We start from the raw sequence: 17396 nt of genomic DNA, 5'->3' as shown, positions 1-17396 counted from the left end.
GCACCGTCGATGATGTCTGGAGCTTGGCCCCTCGCCCAAGCCGTCATTGGGCCGCAGCGACGGCAGATGGCAGATGTGGCAGGTCGCTCATTGGTCAATCTCCGCCAAGTCTGATGACCAACATTCCCCGCTGCTCCGCATGCGTCCCACACTGTTCCAGGCCGTTGGAAGAGTGGAAGCTTCGATTGCTTCCAAAGGTTGCATCAACTCGATGCTAGGCTTCGGCTGTTGCACCGAGCTTTGCATCCTCTCTATCACGGATTTTAAGAGGTTTGAGCTTGGATCACGTGCCAGCAGAGACAAGATAACATCTCGGGTCACTTTGAGACGACGCTGCCATGGGCGTACTAAGGAGGTAAACATTCGATCACGATCAGCAACCGCTAACCCTGGTCTGGAAACTGGGAACTCTGCGTCCTCTAGAGGATTACCGGATTCAATAGAACGTTCAACCTGGAGGATCCTCTAAGGCTACCTCGGATATAGACTATTGAGTAACCAGTGTACATGGTAGAAAGCAATTTTAATCCAACAATCTCGATAACGGTACGCCCCTCCCCTTGTTCGCTGAAAATCCATCCCATCACCCAGGAGTCCGGGACTGGGTTGACAAACCTCCAACCAGTGATCTGAGTTAGATGGTCAGCAAGAATGGCTTCGGCGGCTTCGGTGCGAACACGCGCTTGGCCAACGCAGTCTTCTCCATGCTGTTCCTCTTAGCAGTCACGTTACCACCGCCCTCGAAATACTCCAGTATCTCATCAAATCCGCTCGTCCCCGCAAACAGGGGGACATGCACGTCACAAATCGTTCCAGGCTCGGGCAACGTGCCGTTCACAAAGTACGCCCGGGTCGCCAGGGCGGTGCACAGCGAGGCTTGGGCGAGAGAGGAGTGCTATGTAGGGAGTGAGTTTCTTGTCAGCCATTCACACGTCACACACCACACATCACACATCAACAAACCCGCCAAAGACAAAGAGAAAAGGTAAAGAGAAAGAGAAAAAAAGGCATACCCCGTAACCATCATGCTGCAGGAGCACGCTCCCCTCCAGCGTAGCACTGACATTCCTCGCGGCGACAAGCGGCGTGACAGGATCATACGTGTTCCCAATCACCAGCACGGGCTTCCTCGTCTTCACACGAAAGTCTCCCCGGTAGCGCTCCTTGGCATCGATCCGCCACTGCGCGCACCACATGGGCAGGTGGTCGGCCGCGTCGCCGGCGACCTTGCTGGCCCGGTGCCGGCCCTCTACCACGGGGAGGATGCCCTCGAGCCCGGAGGAGGAGGAGGAGGTCCGTGTTAGCACGTCGCCGCACTTGATCCCCGGGAGTGCTTCGGCCGCTATCGGGGAAGGTTGGGCGAGGAGGTTGGTGAGGTACGCCACGACGGGGTCCATGTTGCGGGAGAGGAGGCCGTCGAGGAAGGTTGCGAAGGCCGGCCAGAGGGCGGGCGCGTACAGCATGTTGAGAGTCAGTTGGCGGATCAGCGTGTACTCGAGCAGGTAGTAGCCTCCCCCGAGTTCCCCCGGGCCCCCCGGGACGTGGACGACGATGGGGTTGTACTTGAGGTCGTACATGAAGGACAGGACGGCCGCTTCGAGGGAGGCGGCGCTGTGGTTGCGGCCGAGCGGGCAGCGGGCCGGGTCGGCGACGCAGCCGGCGCAGAAGCCGGCGAAGACCGCGTCGGTGTCGGTGAACATCTCGACTTCCCTGTGGGCGGGTATCAGTTGTCATAGCCCCCAACATGGAGGTTGGGATAGCAAGAGGTGTATCACATTGCGTACCTGTTATGGTAGTACTCGTGGGGATTGACCACGCCGTCCAGGATCACCTTGTCCATTCTGTCGGGGAACATGGCAGCGGCGGTTGCTCCGAGCAGCGTCCCGTACGAGAGGCCTGCATACAAAATGAGGCAAACTCATGTCAGGTTGAGCCCCTTGGCCAGACTCTGGGATCACTCTTACCCCAGTACCGAAGCAGTCCGTCTTCACCGAGCGCGTCCACGATGCGCATCATGTCCCTGGCGACGAAGGAGGTGCCGACGAGTGCGCCGGTCTCGTTCCGGGCGGCATAGCAGCTCTCGGCCAGGATCTGTGCATTGCCCCAGTTCCTTCCGGCAGCGACGTCGGAGGAATTCCCCGCGGCCAAGGCTAGTTGGGCCATGGTTCGCTCGGCTGCGTTGTTGTAGCACGAAAAGGGCAGGGTGTTGTTGTCGGTCCCCCTGCGTATTTGATTAGCCTTACTAAATTACGAATGAAATGTGTAATGACCCGGCCACCCACCTCGGCACAAACACCACGAGATCATGGTCGCCACCCGTCAAGCTAAGGTAGGTGGGTAGTTATTCCCAACGTCAGCACCACCCTACACCCCTAACGTTTATCTCTGAGGAGAGCAGGTACGAAAAGGATAAGCGGAAGTCTTACACCCGCAGCACATCACCCAAAGCGACCAAGCTGTCGATTCCCGGATCACCGGGACCCCCAAAGTTGAACAGAATGCTGCCTTTCGACGGCGTATTGGCAGCCGGGATCCTAGCGAGCTCGAGATCGATGGCCGTGTTTGACGCTGCGTTGGTGTAGTCCAGGGGCACGCTCAAGCTGCCACAATCGACCGGCACAGTTGCCCCCTGGATGTCACATGCGTGCCACGCGATGCTCGATTGGCCTCGGGAATGATGCCTGCTGTCCGGTCGCGGAATCTTCGGTTGATGAGCAGCAGCAGAAGTGAGCAAGAACGCTTGCACCAGCGCCAGGATGAGAGGAGCCATCTTTTCTGGGGGGTCGAGAGTCGGGAGAAGGTGTGGGTGTAGTTTGTAGGCGAGTGGATGGGGGCCTTCATAGTTCATCCAGCTGGACCTGCGTCGCGTATGGCATTCTTTTATAGTATTCTTCAAGCCTCGATTCCGGATATCTCGGTGTCCCGACTCGCGGGTGTGGGAGGGATGCACGTCCATGATCCATCATCCATGTGGTCGGGTGGCGTGAAAGCGGTGCTGGCGTGCGGCGTGCCTTGGATTCAATGGCTCTCTTGACGATTCGCCTGGGTAAGGCATTGTATCCGGCGATCTCATCCGCTATCATAGGGAATCATTTCCGAAGTTGTGAGAGAAAGGTTGTCGTAAGCTGTTGTTGACTTTCCCAATTGGGAAAGAGGATGTATACCGGTACCACGGTCTGCGCCACCTGACCGCACCGCCCCGCCCTTTTTGCACGACACGACTTGCCTGCTTGCTGGACGTTCCATGCAAGGCAGATTCCGGGTACAGAAAGCTGGCGTCCAAGACAGCCCAAGCTGGTCTGCTGCAGCTATTGGCCCACGCTCCGAGCGTGGCCGATCCTACGGAAGAGCAAGGCTAATACGGAGGTTTGGGCACAAGTGTGGATACAGCTACATGTATTTTCCTCATGCGGAAACAAGGTTATGGGAACTTTCCTATCCGTGTGTCTGACCCCGGCGTTTACTAGTGCCGGTAACTACTAGTAGTTCCTGCTAATGTGAAGGGGATGAGTTCAATCTTCTTCTACAACTGTTCGCTAAGGGTAAACTCCTTGTCCCTAACACCTTTCTCCTCTTGACTTGGAGTTCGAAGCAGGGCATAACCCGGATCGTGGACTTGTATACTGATATTTCGCCAAGATCGGAGACCCGTTTGAAGTGACGTGGAAGCATATGTGAGAGTAGTAAAATCAGGCCGAGAGAAAAATTGTGGCTCGTTGGGATAAGACGGAAAAGAGATCAAACGTAGAAGATCAGAGGTAGAGAAAGGCAAAACTGCCAAATCATCTCCATAGTAATTGCTATTGGATGTTAGGTACTAAGACGGGGCTAGATGGATGATTTGGAGCCAGAGGGTCCGAGTATCGGTCGAGTCGGTCACTGATAAGGCCACGGTATATATAGAAGGTCCGCGTGCCAGATCATCAACGGCCCTCACCTGGAGTTTCCTTCGTGGTCGAGCGGTATTAGGAGGAGGGCCAAGGCACCTGTCCTGCTCGCTCTGTGCGTTCCGCCTGATCACTGAAAACCTGCGCGGTCGAGCCACACAGAGGTAGCAAAAACCTCTGGGTTTTTCGTAACCGACTACAGTCTGGTCCTGCGTACCCACCAAAAGTTACCCGGGCCAGAATCTAGTCGACTAGCTTTTTGGAGAGGGGATTAATGAATGAGTTTGGGATATAAGTAGAGACAAATCAAAACGATAATGTGGTGGTGATAGCAAAGTGAGAGAGTCTACGCTCCTTCCCCAAGTGTGGCTGGCATAATCATTTCAATTGATGGAGCTCCTCAACGTCGTCGAGTGCTGGGTTCACCATATCGGCGACAATGAATTTCAATTCCATCACGAGACAGACGCCTTTTACACTTATTGGATGTTTCTCGAGCCCCGGGCCGACTCTGAGCGATTTTGAGCAATGTGCTGACTCTGCTGAGGAGGTGACGGGATTCAGACCGGGATAAATGGTCGGAATGGTTGTTGAACAAGCTCAGTGCATTACCATACGATCGTACATCTTGATCCCCTCATCTACTCAACCCATCTCGTTCCCCTACTATGAGTCTATGACGGGAGCGGTGTTCTGGCTTGATAGGCAATGGGCCATTCCTCCAATCACCCCGTATAACCTGCCAAAGCCCCCCCAACAAGCGCGAGGTTCTCAATCGCCGCCAGGCCATACTGCGCAACGTCATTCGTGGCAAACCAGCTGGCCTCCTCGACGCCCCCCTCGCCCAGCACCGTCTGGCCCTTCCCATCGATCGTCGTGACATTCCACGGCGCGCTCTCCTTCAGGCCATCCGTGGTATAAAACTCCTTCCAGGCGCGTTGCCGGAGCGCCTCATCATCCCCCCTTTCCCTAGCCACATAGGCCGTGAGGCGCGAATGGCCCTGGTACAGATTCAGATTCCCAAAATCCACCCCGTACCGCGCCTTCTGTTCGGCCTTGCCGGCGTTGAAGTAGTAGCAGTACTCCAGCCACGCGTCTTTAAAACCCGCGGGCAACTCCTCCTCCTCCGAGTCGCCAAACCAGTCGATCAGCTCGGCCACGACCTCGACCAGGCCAAACACCGCCGACAAGTGCGACACGGCCACCACGGTGCCCTCGTTGCCTGGGTCGGCCGGCGGAGGCCCCAGCGTCCAGTCCGACAGGTTATACAGCCCGCTACCCGTGACAAACCCATTTTTCAACCTCGCAATCCCGGCCATGGTCTTCACCAACTTGGTCCTCGACCCCCTCCACCTCTCCCCCCTCCGCTCCCAATCCATCAACCACCCGGCCGCCAGGGCACTCCAGTCCGTGCCCAACCCAATCGCCACCGCCCTACCCGGAGCGGGCGTCCACCCGTCGGTCCTGACCTTGCGATTCGGATCCAGCACGCCATACGTCACATCCGTATCCAACGCCTCCTCGAGCAACTCCCCAACCCTCTCATCCCCACCACTCAAATAGTAAAAATACTTCCGGTACTGCGGCTGCGAAATGCGCGCCTGCTTCGCCGAGTCGCTCCAGTGCTGCACGCCATGGCGCGTGCCCAGCCCCTTCCACTTCCCTAGATGATAGACGTCCACCTCGGCGGTGTGCCGCGTTAGGGCCTCGGCGAAGCGGTAGATATCTTCCCGCCCTGTGCGGAGGAAGTACAGCCAGAAGAACAGGTCCGGCGAGAGCTCCGAGTTGTCCCATGCGTAGCCGCCCACGTCGTACCGCCAGGTGTGGCGGTCGGCGTCGTACGTGTGCATGATGTCGCCGTAGTCGAGGAAGCCGTACCAGCGCCGCTGGGCGGTTTGGGTTTGGTAGAAGGTTGCGAGGAGGGAGAGGTGGGCTTCGATTTTTGTGTGGGCACGCCCGGTGGTGGTGGTGTTGCTATTGGAAGAAGAGAGGGGGAGGTCCCAGTATGTGCCCAGCGCGGCAGAGGATCGGATATACCCCGGGGAAGCGACCAGGACGGGCGGGTTGTGGAGATAGCCACCCGCCAGCGAGGAGAGGGTTTCCCGTGACGGGGTGCTGTCGAAGGCGAAGAAGGAAATCTCGCTCGTGCGGGCGATGCCGTAGGGCGTGTCGAACCCCGGCTCGTAGTCCTCGTACGTGATGTCCAGCGCGTCGAGCTGCTCCGCGTAGGTGTCCTCGCCCAGGCCGTCGTGGTAGGGGCGGAGATCCAGCGGCGGCGCCTGGGGGCTGTACAGCCAGAGGGTGATGGTCCCGGTGTCGTCCGAGGAGGCGTTGGCAATGTCAATACCCGTGGGATAGCGCTTCCAGAAATCCCGCAGCCCGACCGCCACGCCGCCGACGGTGGCGCCGCCGAGGTAGGCCAGCCCGTCGGCGCGCGTGCCCCCCGGGATGGTGAGCCACGACTGGCCGGTCTTGGTCCGCTTGCGGAGGGTGAAGCCGTCGGGCGAGAGCTGGCTCAGGCTATAATCGGCCCATGTCGGGATCCAGCGCAGCCGGGACGACACGCGCGCGTCCCACGTCGAGATGTCCGGCAGCTCCCGGCCCTCGACCTGCGCCGTGCGCACCGCCTGCCCCGGGTCGCGCCGCAAGCCCGTGATACCCTGCACGGCTTCGCTGAGCAGGCCCCCATCCACGCCGGCGAGCCGCACGTGGCGGTTGTACTGCGCTTCGCCCTGCAGCGGCACGTCGAGACGCACGCCGAGGCCGCTCACGAAGTTGCTTGTGGCGTTCCCGTCGAACACGATGCTGTGCACGAGCCGGATGGCGTGGGAGTTGGCGTACAGGTAGAACCGCAGGACAAACGGAAGCCAGGCGGCGTGCGAGGAGCCGTCCAGGGGGGAGTGCGTGCCCCGGACGGTGACGAGGGCGCGCACCGAGGTCGGGTCGCTGACGGTGACGTTGCTGACGCGGCTCTGGAAGTGGAAGTAGTTGATCGGCGTCTTGCCGCGCGCGTCGGGCGTGTCGTAGACGGCGTCCTGCGACTGCAGGACTAGCCGTCCGTTCTTGCCGACCGTCTTGCCCGCCGCCGTCTCGATGGCGGCAATGACCACGTCGCCCGATTTGGGGAACGAGACTGCGATCTTTCCCGTGTCGACCTTGATCTGCTGCGGTGTCTCGCTCACGGTGATCCCGGGAGTTGACTTGCGCGGATGCGACGACGAGGAGGATGCCGATGACCCCGAAGTTGCCTTGACCGTGTAAGTGTCCGGCACCGTGTCTGATGCCGGGATGGCATGGCCCGTCCATTTGAAGGAACCGTCCGGCCAGTAACCCGTGGCCCAGGACTGGAGATCAAGACTCTGGCCGTCCGAGTCCGAGGCCGAGAATGTGGTCTGCTCGGGGAAGTATTTGCCACGCGGCCATGGCAGGCCGAAAGTAGCGCCCAGGTTCACCTCGGGCTTGGATCCCAGCCAGTGGACTGTGGCGGACGACGAGCTAGAGTTGGAGATGTGGACGGCAGTGACCGTCTGGCCGAGAAGACCTAAAACGCCAGCAAGGCAGGCGGCCAAGGACGCCATCTCGACGGACGTGGTGCAGAATCACTGCTGCAGCGGCTATTCCGCTGACCTCTCTGGGCTGTGCCATGCTGCAGAGCGTCCGGGTATGAGCCGGTTAAGTACTGCAGGCTCGTTCGTAGTCCGTTCCCGGGAATATGTATTGTACAAGTTGTCACTTTGTTGTCCGATGCCGACGATCGAGCCGATCCAGCAAATCTCGGCCCAGATTCTAGTTCCCCTGCTTATCGCTAATGATAATAAGAGTCCAATGCAAATATCATGGGGGCGATGACGCCAGTACTGAGTACCTTACCAAGCAGCCCTACTAACCATTCTCCTTTGCAGTGAAAATTTACGGGGGAAGTTACCCCGAGATGTATTTGATTCGCGGAATGCCACTGCAGAGACTTCAACCGTCGTTGCATTCGCCAGCGGCCTTTCCCCCCACACGCCCCGACTCTCTCCATGTTTCCCCCCGCATGTCGATATGTCGATCTTGATTACAATACGACAATACTAGAGATACTCGGCATTCTTTACCCCGAACGTTGGCTGCTGTGTCTGCATCCGGTCGGATATTGCCGCTGCTGGAGGATAAGACGAATACCAGGTACACTAGAAAGTGGCCTGCACTAATGACAAGATCTGGAAGCCAAGCTGCCGGCTACCCCGTGTACTCTCCACTGCTCGGTAATATACTTGTCGAAGTGGATACCGTTACTATCTTGTAAGTTGTGGCTTCGAGATTCCGTGGTGTTACTTTATTGGAGCATGCATAGTTATAGGTACCATCCCTCAAGGACGCTATGCTGATCATTAGCCAGGACTTTTTTTTTTAAAAAAAAAAAAGGCTGTTGAAGTGCAGCTCGGGTTTGGCTGCCTTCAAGTTTGAATTGAAAGAGCGAATTGATAGAACTCATTATGCTAAGAGAAAATCATAAATACACCTTAGACCATGCAGCATATCCGTCCCAACTCCCATTAGCCCAAGAAAAAAGATAAAGTCAGAAAGATAAAAGAAAATCCCTTGACATCCTACGTGCTTTTCCAAAAAGACACTCGCAAAAATCTATCGCTCGTCCAAAACGTCTCGAACTCAACGCTCCACGGAGCGGAAGTGGCTGCATCGGTGGTTGCCCCTTTTCCCGTGCAGACTGCTCTGGTTGGCTGAGCAGTCCCGCAACCCTGCGAACACACTCTCGCCCTCAACGCTCGCGTCTTTCGTCCTCGTCGGTACTCGGTACCCCATCCTCCTCGCACGACGCGTCCACTCCGGCACGGAATGAGCCTGGGAGGGGGCCCCGGGGGGCTGCTGCTGCTGTAAGCTACGGCAGCGGATGGTAGAAACCCGGGGGCAGGAGATGGAGCCGGGGCGGCGGCGTGTTGGTGAAATGCTCCAACAACCGCTGCCGGAAAAGGGGCATCTCCTCCGCGAGCCCGCATCCGTTGCACGGACACTCCCTGCACGCGGGGATGGCGGCGCAGAAGGCGGCCACCTCCCGGGTCAAGGGACACGGCTCGTCGGCGTCCCAGTCCCACTGGATGGTGATGGTCTCCAGGGTTGAGCAGACGAGGGCCAGGAACCGGCAGAGCTTGACGAGCCGGGTCAAGCCGCCACCGTAGGGGGGGTCCGAGTCTTGCCAGATCCATGCGACGTGCCGGAATCTGGGCAAGACATCGGCGTCGAAGCCCCCCAGCACCTCCGACGCATCCGCACTGGTCCGCAGATGGACGACGGTGGTGTCCAGGTTGACCCAGTGCGGGCGCCTGGACCACGGGCTGCTGGTGCCCATCACAACACCGGCGGGGCCGAAGATCTGCTGGACGCCCGAGCGGTTGGGCCGCCGCAGCAGCGCCATGGCCTCGCGGCAGGCCAGGCCCACGAGGTACGGCGCCGGGCCGACGAAGCTCATGGCGTACGCGGGGGCTTCCGCGTCGATGTCGTCCACGGCGTCGGCGTCTGCGGCTGTGGGCCCGCCCACGTGGACGGCGGCCAGGACTGCTGGCGCGGCGAAGGCGGCCTCCCAGATCTGGAAGCGGAGCTCGGCGGGCAGGTCGAGGAAGCGAGGGAATCCGACTTGCGAGGACGACGAGGGCGACGACATGTTGGCAAGGGGTGCGGAAATTGACGAGCAGAAATGGCTGGTCGGGGGGTAGCTCCTTCTCACAGTGTCGGTCAGGAAAGTGACAGGTGAGCGGAACTGAAAGAGAGGAAGAAAAAGGTTCGTCGGTGAGTGCTAAGCCGAAGGAGGCCCTCGGTATTTAAGGCTGCCGCCGGGTGCGGCTGCACTAGTTCGTGAGATCAGACGGTCTAACCTCTAGAGTGATTAGGTCACGACTCACTGGCGCAAGGTCAATCAGCGCCCGTTCGCCATGGATTTGCCACTGCAGCTCGCCCCCATTACGCGTATACTTTGCGCTAGGATCCTGCACCATCTGTAGCTGACGTCAAGATAGAGCATGTGATGTACGTAGGTAGCTTAGGCAGTACTCAGTGCGCAAGACCCTCTTGACGGGGACTCATGTAACCTGTGACGCCTGTGTTAAAAGCGTACTTTAGCTACTACCTTGATACCTAGTACTATATAAAACCCTCAACGTGTCGAATGTACCACCCCGAGCACCACCTAGTCAAGTAGTCGGTCTGCCCCAGCTGCCAGCTTACCGACGACTTCAGACTTATTAGAGTTGTTCCGCCATCATCCAGCAAATGTTAGCGTCATCAGTCATCATCCAGTAGATAGTAGCGTCACGGCACTTGCCACTGTGCGGTCGGGCAACCGCAAAAACCAGTTTATGTGAATCAGCGGTTGCTCTCGTACTGGGCCGAATGATGAATCACCATCGCCATAAGTTCATCAGTTCAGTAGCGTAGAACTAACCTGTCTCACAACGGTCCAAACCCGTCCCCTTGTACGTAGTAACCCTCTATTGCCCGAATCCGAGATGCGTCTCGAATGCCTTGATATATCCCTTGCCACCATGTCCACGACAGAGTTTGAAAAGATCACCGAGGCTGCTCACTACAGTGACCGAATAGCACCGAGTCATGTTGTAACTTGTATCCCAGCCGGTACCAGCCCTGCGCACGTAGCAGTGAAAGTATTCATCTGGATGAACCCAAATCCGTAGAGTCGGAATATCTAGTCCGATTGCCGATGCGGGCAATACGCGTAGGGCTTTAGATGACTCTATTGTTTGATTGCTGTGTAGAGTCTTCGACTGAAAATCTGCCAAGCAATACCAAGATATATTGAAGAATCCGAGCTTTGAGTCGTTAGAGAATTCATCCAAATCAACGGGGAGATTATAGACTAGAAATTTCGATTCTACGGGTTCAGTTATAAGGGCCAGTCTAACACTTGCATGTGTATGCTGTAGGTAATCCGTACATTGCCACGTGATTGCCACATGCAAATGCAAGTGCCAAAAGGACTTGCTGTTGGTATGATCGAATAGGAAATGGTGTTGTGCTTAGTCATCTCGATAAGGTGGTGCGATAAGCGGCACCTTCACAACGTCACTTTGTCTCAGAAAGCTGCACTGCAGAACCGCTCGTCGTCGCAACAGAGCTGCGATGAGATGCCAAACTGAGCGAATTAGGAGCTGAAAAACAGCCAACTTCTTTCTGGGGGCCTTATTATTATTACCCAGCTCAAGCAACCCACAATCCGGCCAATATGGCTCCCGTAGACGACTTACAGCCGCCCGAAGGGCTCAGATCCAAGCTCACAGCATGGGGAAGTAAGTTCAAAACACCACTTCATTGCCCCCGTTGGGCTTCTTGTCACCGAGCATCTCCAAAGTCTCAAAACACCACCACACCCAACAACATGTTTTTTTGCTTTACCTCTCTCTCCTCTAGACCGAATTCAGCGACTAAACAATTAACAAAATGGAAAAATTGCCCATAGCCTCCGCAATCCCCCCCATGACACTAACCTCCCTGATCATCGCGCTGCACGCCCGCCCCTTCCAGCCGTTGCCCATGCTCTTCACCCCGCTCCTGATCTTCAGCAGCTACCTGACGCTGGCCGGGTTCAAGATCGACGGGGCGGGCATGACGGCGGCCTGGAGCGGCGTGTACGCGCTGCTGGCCGCGCGGCGGCGCCCGGCCTCGCTGCGCAGCCGCTTCTCCGTGCGCGGGGCAGTCCGCGCTTCGGCCATGGGGCTGGGTGCCGCGAACTCCGTTGCGGGTCTGTACACGTACGCAACCGGGGACCGCAAGCGGGAGGAGGAGGAGCGGAAGGCGGCGAACCGGTGGGGTGTCTATAGAGATTAGCCATGAAGGGGCTCGGGAGGTATGAGGAATGTGTGAGGAGGGTATGAGCCAGAAAAGCATGGAGTTGAGGGCGGTTTGGCTGAGTGGGTGTTTGCTGGCGTGTTATGCGGTGCATTCGGAAGAGTGAGCAGCGAGAGAATTATGCGCAGGCTGGTGAAGGTAACCGGATCGTGCGGATGGAGACAGCATGTTTGTCTCTTGTTCTATTAATATGCTGTACGTGCATTCACCTCTTAAAAGAACCTGGGCATTCAGGCCCCTGAAGACGAAGAGGAAAAGCCATCTGGACAACCCTGCGCCTCGAGGACAGTACAACAGATCCAATACATATACAAGAGGCAAAATACAACAATAAGAACCCGCAATCAAGACAGAGTAGCATACAGAAAGAGAGAAAATAAATAAAGCCAACCACTCGAACGCCATGGAGACAGCTCAGCACTTGATAGTCTCCAACCTATCCCACCGTCTTCTATGTGTCCCAATCTCATGCAATGTGTATGCTGCGCCGGAAACGAAAACGCTCAGATAGCCAACCCGACTGCTTTCTCGCACAAGCAGTGCATCTTTCCCTTCTTGCAAGACCTGAGGCACCCAGCGTCGTCCTCGGCGGAGATCATGGGCCCTTTCCTAATCTTCGTTCTTTCACATCCCGGTTCCTGAAGGCGGGGGACGCGGCGGGGCGCACCGGTCTGGTAAAGATTGGTGTGGTTGGTCCCTGAACTTCGTCCCCAATAACTGAAGAGCTGATGGAATTGATATGATACAGGGGACCGCGGTTGTTCTTTCCAGTGGAAGGGATGACGTAGCGGTATCCGAATGAAGCCGTATAGGCAAATAGGTGCGGTGAATGCCGGGTGCCGGGAGTGTGTCGAGATTCACAGCCCAATGGGCAGCGATTCACCTAGCAAGTGGCGCTCCGACGCCGGTCCAGTCCTAGCCTTGGTAATCCTGGTGCTCGAGGTGAGCCAGACGACGACCATGATAAGGGCGAAGAGGCTTGCGCGCAGGAAGCCGGCGGTACGAAAGGGCCAACTAGCTTCTCGAAACAGGTTCGAGATGTTGGCCAGCTCAAAGCCCGTGATATACTTAATATCACAGTCGCGCGCCTTCGGATTGGCGTACGTCTTGTACTCGCTGACGATGGAATTGACATCCCAGCCTGACAGTTTGCGCACGATACCGATGACACAGCCAGTCCGGTGCTGCTTGAGATCAGCATCCGCATTCAGGACCTGGCGAGGACAAGGAACATACCTTGCCGTGGTTGCAGTGCACAAGGAGAGGGTGATTGCGCCGGTCGAGGACCAGACGAAGAATGGACTTCATGGTCTGGAGCGGAATATCTTGCTTCTTCGTACCCTGCATGTCGAACACGCAGTGCCTGATACCGTTCTTCTGAAGAAAGGCATCGTATCCCTCAGGGAAGTCCTTCCGTACCAATGTGCTAGGAAGAGGGTCAGTAGGTCCGGACTTCCAGAGCACAGAATGCCGGTACACTTACACAATGGTCTTGAGCTTCAAGCCCTCGAGAAATGCATAGTCCTCCGACTGCGGAAAGCTGCTCCGATAGACACCCGGCACCACAACACCAAAGTTGCGCGGTCGGCCTTCGGCCGGGAGGCTCTGCTCCAGCTCGTACGCCGAAAAGGCGGGATGCTGGTTCGCGAGCGGTGGGTGGAATGCCTCTCGGAGTTCGGAATCGCTTCTGCGTCGTCCTAAGCCGCCTAATACCAGATTGTCTACCACTTGTATTCCACTTGTGGGCTGGACAATCGGCGACGACTCAAGGCTCGATTGGCTGGCATGCCTTGTCGTCGTGGAGGATGAGCTTTGTTTGTCCCACCCTTCGACCTCGGTCTCTTCGCATCCGCCATTCCGTTTGGGTTGGTATTCTTCTGTTCCTTTGTCCATGCCGTCTTCGACGTACAGCCTGCTGCTTCGCTTCGACACCACTGCCTTCTGGACCGAAGCCATGTCAGTCTGCTCGGGATTGTTTGACTGACACCACGAAGTGTCGCAGTCGTGGGGCGAAGGAGACCGGATCCTGCGGCCGGCGGCGTTTGGGTCAGGAAACGCGCGGTGGGATTGCTCGAAGGCGGCGTGGTGGGGTGAGCTATCGGGCAGGGCCGGATTGGACGGTGCACACCAAGCGAAGGCGAATTCCGAGACCAAGAATGGGGCGCAAGACTGGGCTTTGCAAAGAGGATGGCTCGAGCGAAAGGCGAAGCGGAATGTCGAGCCTGTTCAGAGCCCTGACGGACCTCTTGGCGGCGCACTCGGCTATATCGACGTAAACATTTTGGGAAGTTGAATCAGTAAAGATTGAGAAAGGGACAGCGCGTAGCACGTCGTATGAGAGAGAGAGGGGTGTCTTGGTGATGCAGAATGTGGATGGATCTGATCTGTGTTCGCGTAAACAGAGTGAAGAACTTGAGTTGGTGGGAAGTTTTGGTTATGAAGGTCGTGTGAGGAAGCACCTGCTTTGCGTTTTGTTGGCAGGTGCATGCGGGTGGCCTTGCAGGGTTGCTGAATGCGAGTGTGGGGGTTTCTGAGGGTCTGTGCACTGAGCTTCCGGCAGGGTAAACCACAAGGAAGCAGTGGGAGGTAATGGACGATCGTTTATTTGTTGCCACAGTACCTATGTTGAGCGGCCATGAGCGATCAGGATCACTCGCATTAAACCCGGATGTGGTAGTACGGTAATTCCGGCTTACCTTACATACACAGACACTGACAGAGTGAATGGTGCACAAAGTGCTCAACTTTAGCGTTTTATGTACCTTTCATGGCGTAAGGTGGTTCAGTCTAATGATAATGATATATGTTTTCGAATATTGCATTTCTTGGCTGTTACTAATTGTAGGCGTGGGTTGTTCATTCTCGGTGATCCAAGATCGGAGGCTCGCTCACACGTTGATCGAGGATAATACAGTACAAAAGACTGGGCCTGAATATCAAGCATTGACAGCGCGGTTAGCAATCCGCCGTATAAGACACAAATGTCGTGAGTGTCTCCGGTGCGCAAGTGCAAGGTTCCCCAATCGACCGGTGGAACGTGTTCATCGGGACTCGACGTCATCCATTCAACGCGCAACCGCATTGTATTGGTCGGCTGGCGGGAACATACCTCTGTATATACCTGAAGACCTATGCACCGGTATGCGTCTCTCACTCATCTAAAAGACGAAGTCTTGTGCTGAAACTTCAGCGAGCTTCCCAAAAGTCCGAATGTCTCATACATATCCGTACACTGCAATTGCAAGGCATTGAGGCAGATCGAAACTTTAGGTAATGAACCGCTGCGCTGGGCACTCAACATGCACCCCAGACACGGCCCCGCAATGGTGTGGATACATCCCGCGCCTGCCGACAATTTGAGGCGTCCGCTCCTTTTGGTAGCGAACGACCTGTAGCTGGTACTGGGTGCATTGTGCTTCAAATTCTGACTCCTTACCAGAGACTTCAGTTAGGTGATTCAACCAGAATAACGAGACAAGACGGTGAAGCTGCCAAGATGAAAAATAGGAATTGAAAACACATACATCAGTGTCTTCTCATTGTCATTAATTACCTCCTTTTAGCAAACAGCCACTAGCTCGCTATGAGTCCTTCCTTAACAGAATTGCCAGAGTTCTGCGGAAGCAGCCTTGGCGCAACGCCTCCGTGCACCAAACCTGGAACAAATGCAACCCGCTCAGCACCCACACAAGTGGCTGCCGGACGTCTGAGACACATTTTTGTGCTTTGCTCGCCTCATCTGCTTGTCATCTGACTTGACTCTCACTTCCCCTTTTGAGAATGTCGATGTTTACCGCTTCGTATAGATGCCTGTCGGGTTCACACCGCCAATGGCAGCCAGCCAAGAAAACCGACTAGTGACCCCCTTGGCCACGGACCTGACCGTTGCTGGCCTCAGAATTGCTTTTACTTTTAGGGAGATGAAGAGAGATTGCGAATTACAGTCCATGACTACCAGACTGCACGCAGCCTAAAATGTGTCCTTAAATATCTATTATGATGCGAACAGCGTCTTCATGAGCAAGCCTCAAGCACTCAATGAGTCAAGACACGCCCCCAAGAGTCCAAAAAGCCACCGGATCAACCCAACCGCCCCGGCACGTACGGATGGCCCGCGCTCAGCCCACCATCCACCGCCCAGGCCTGCCCGTTGACATAGCTGCTCTCGTCGCTGCCGAGGAACAGCGCGACGCGCGCGATCTCGTCGGCGTGGCCCGCCCGCTTGAGCGGGTTGAGCTGGCCGATGCGGCCCTGAGTACCGCGGGCCCGCGCCATCTCGAAGACGGGCGCCGTCATGCCCGTCTCGATCAGGCCCGGGCACAGCGCGTTGATTCGCACCCCCGTCCCCGCCAGCTGGAAGGCCACCGTCTGCGCCATCGAGACCACGGCCGCCTTGGACGCCGAGTAGGGCGTGCTCCCCGCGTTGGAGCGCAGGCCGGCCACCGACGCCGTTGCGATGATGCTCCCTGAGGGGGTGGGTTTGGTGGCCGAGGTGACTTGCATTGCTGGGGCGGCGTGCTTGGCGGCGAGAAAAACCCTGGAGTTTTGTCAGCGGTGACCAGGTGTGTGAGCATCTTAAAGGGGGAAGAGACAGAGTCTACGTACCCAAGTGAGTTCACCCGCATGGTCTCCATGAAGTCGTCGGCGTCAATCTCCGTAAACAAGGCGTGTGGGCCGATTGTGCCGGCGTTGGCGAAGAAGACGTCGAGGCGGCCATATCGCTTCATCGCGTCGTCGATGACTTCCTTCACGGCCTTCTCGTCGGCCGCATCAAACTGCCGCGTGTGGACGTCTACCTGGGGAAACAGGGCGTTGATCTCGCGCTTGTGCGCCTCGAGGTTGGTGTCATCGTAGTCGCAGATGTACACGGCCTTGGCGCCGTGTTCTGCGAACTGATGCGCCGAGGCGCGGCCGATGCCGAGGATGGAGTTCGTGCCTTGATGAAGATTTGTGAGTGAAGGCCCTGTAGACCATATATATTGATGAAGAATTACCGGTGATAATGACCACTTTGCCGGCAACTCGCGGGCCGCTCGGGGCGACCTTGAAGATGGGTGGAATACTGGTCTCGCCGGCAAGCTGATCGCCGATCGCTTGAACACGGCGCTGCGCTGAGTCGGACATGGTGCTCACTCACTTCGCCTCATGTGTTTGATGAAACCGCTCTTCCTCTGAGAATGTAAAACAGCAGTTCAGTCTTACATTGAGAGCTAAACGAGACTTGAGAGGCGCAGGATAAGCGCTCCCCGTGACTCGCTCCTTCGTAGCATCAACCCCAGGTTACATCGTGCCAAGCCGGCCTGGAAGGCGGGGGGCCTTAGTGGGCCGAGGTCCCGGCCCGACCGGGTTGGGGCGCCTCGGCCGGATTCTCTTAGCGGATTCGGGGCCTCACACCTCACCGCCTTTGTTAGGATTCAGGGGTACAGGCGCTTCTAGACTGTTTCCAATCTCGCAGCCGCTGACGAAGCTTCTGCAATCTCGGATAGGGCAGACTCTCTTGTCTCTCTCTTCCTCCTTAGCAGTCGATTCCAAGCACGCGAATGAGCGCCCGTTGGAATACAGCGTAGCGTCTTGGTAGGGTCCGTACTCCGTCGGGCTTGCGGCTTTACGTATGAGTCAGCGGTGCTTGTTCAGTGGATATACGAGATC

General features: G+C 56.9%; 7 protein-coding genes across 7 annotated transcripts; 1 reads left to right on the top strand and 6 right to left on the bottom strand.

The window, feature by feature from the left end:
* Positions 1 to 196: 196 nt before the first annotated feature.
* On the bottom strand, positions 197 to 3108 carry B0T15DRAFT_535657 (TAP-like protein-domain-containing protein). The gene is made up of 6 exons (XM_062869507.1): positions 2427 to 3108; positions 2283 to 2324; positions 1965 to 2221; positions 1785 to 1896; positions 1014 to 1710; positions 197 to 895 (listed from the first exon to the last, which is right to left on the bottom strand). The coding sequence occupies exons 1-6, from the start codon at positions 2954 to 2956 to the stop codon at positions 635 to 637; spliced, it is 1899 nt and encodes a 632-aa protein (XP_062719930.1). The 5' UTR covers positions 2957 to 3108; the 3' UTR covers positions 197 to 634.
* A 1212-nt stretch (positions 3109 to 4320) lies between these two features.
* On the bottom strand, positions 4321 to 7775 carry B0T15DRAFT_535651 (uncharacterized protein). Its single transcript, XM_062869506.1, has one exon. It carries the CDS (start codon positions 7463 to 7465, stop codon positions 4613 to 4615), a length of 2853 nt encoding a protein of 950 aa, XP_062719929.1. The 5' UTR covers positions 7466 to 7775; the 3' UTR covers positions 4321 to 4612.
* Positions 7776 to 8567: 792 nt separating this feature from the next.
* B0T15DRAFT_231473 (uncharacterized protein) lies at positions 8568 to 9730 on the bottom strand. Its single transcript, XM_062862952.1, has one exon. The coding sequence runs from the start codon at positions 9547 to 9549 to the stop codon at positions 8770 to 8772; it is 780 nt and encodes a 259-aa protein (XP_062719928.1). The 5' UTR covers positions 9550 to 9730; the 3' UTR covers positions 8568 to 8769.
* Positions 9731 to 10989: 1259 nt separating this feature from the next.
* Positions 10990 to 11820, top strand: B0T15DRAFT_231451 (uncharacterized protein). The gene is made up of 2 exons (XM_062862949.1): positions 10990 to 11188; positions 11359 to 11820. Exons 1-2 carry the CDS (start codon positions 11125 to 11127, stop codon positions 11724 to 11726), a joined length of 432 nt encoding a protein of 143 aa, XP_062719927.1. The 5' UTR covers positions 10990 to 11124; the 3' UTR covers positions 11727 to 11820.
* B0T15DRAFT_231458 (uncharacterized protein) lies at positions 11774 to 12378 on the bottom strand. The gene has a single exon (XM_062862951.1). It carries the CDS (start codon positions 12150 to 12152, stop codon positions 11829 to 11831), a length of 324 nt encoding a protein of 107 aa, XP_062719926.1. The 5' UTR covers positions 12153 to 12378; the 3' UTR covers positions 11774 to 11828.
* Positions 12379 to 13856, bottom strand: B0T15DRAFT_231457 (tyrosine phosphatase family-domain-containing protein). Its single transcript, XM_062862950.1, has 3 exons — positions 13231 to 13856; positions 12984 to 13173; positions 12379 to 12931 (listed from the first exon to the last, which is right to left on the bottom strand). The coding sequence occupies exons 1-3, from the start codon at positions 13701 to 13703 to the stop codon at positions 12605 to 12607; spliced, it is 990 nt and encodes a 329-aa protein (XP_062719925.1). The 5' UTR covers positions 13704 to 13856; the 3' UTR covers positions 12379 to 12604.
* A 1808-nt stretch (positions 13857 to 15664) lies between these two features.
* Positions 15665 to 17114, bottom strand: B0T15DRAFT_231426 (uncharacterized protein). Its single transcript, XM_062862948.1, has 3 exons — positions 16742 to 17114; positions 16353 to 16683; positions 15665 to 16284 (listed from the first exon to the last, which is right to left on the bottom strand). Exons 1-3 carry the CDS (start codon positions 16869 to 16871, stop codon positions 15828 to 15830), a joined length of 918 nt encoding a protein of 305 aa, XP_062719924.1. The 5' UTR covers positions 16872 to 17114; the 3' UTR covers positions 15665 to 15827.
* Positions 17115 to 17396: the final 282 nt, after the last annotated feature.

Source organism: Chaetomium strumarium, assembly GCF_033439665.1.
Source record: "Chaetomium strumarium strain CBS 333.67 chromosome Unknown B0T15scaffold_5, whole genome shotgun sequence".
NCBI classification, from domain to species: domain Eukaryota; kingdom Fungi; phylum Ascomycota; class Sordariomycetes; order Sordariales; family Chaetomiaceae; genus Chaetomium; species Chaetomium strumarium.
This window is presented reverse-complemented; position numbering and strand designations above follow the sequence as displayed.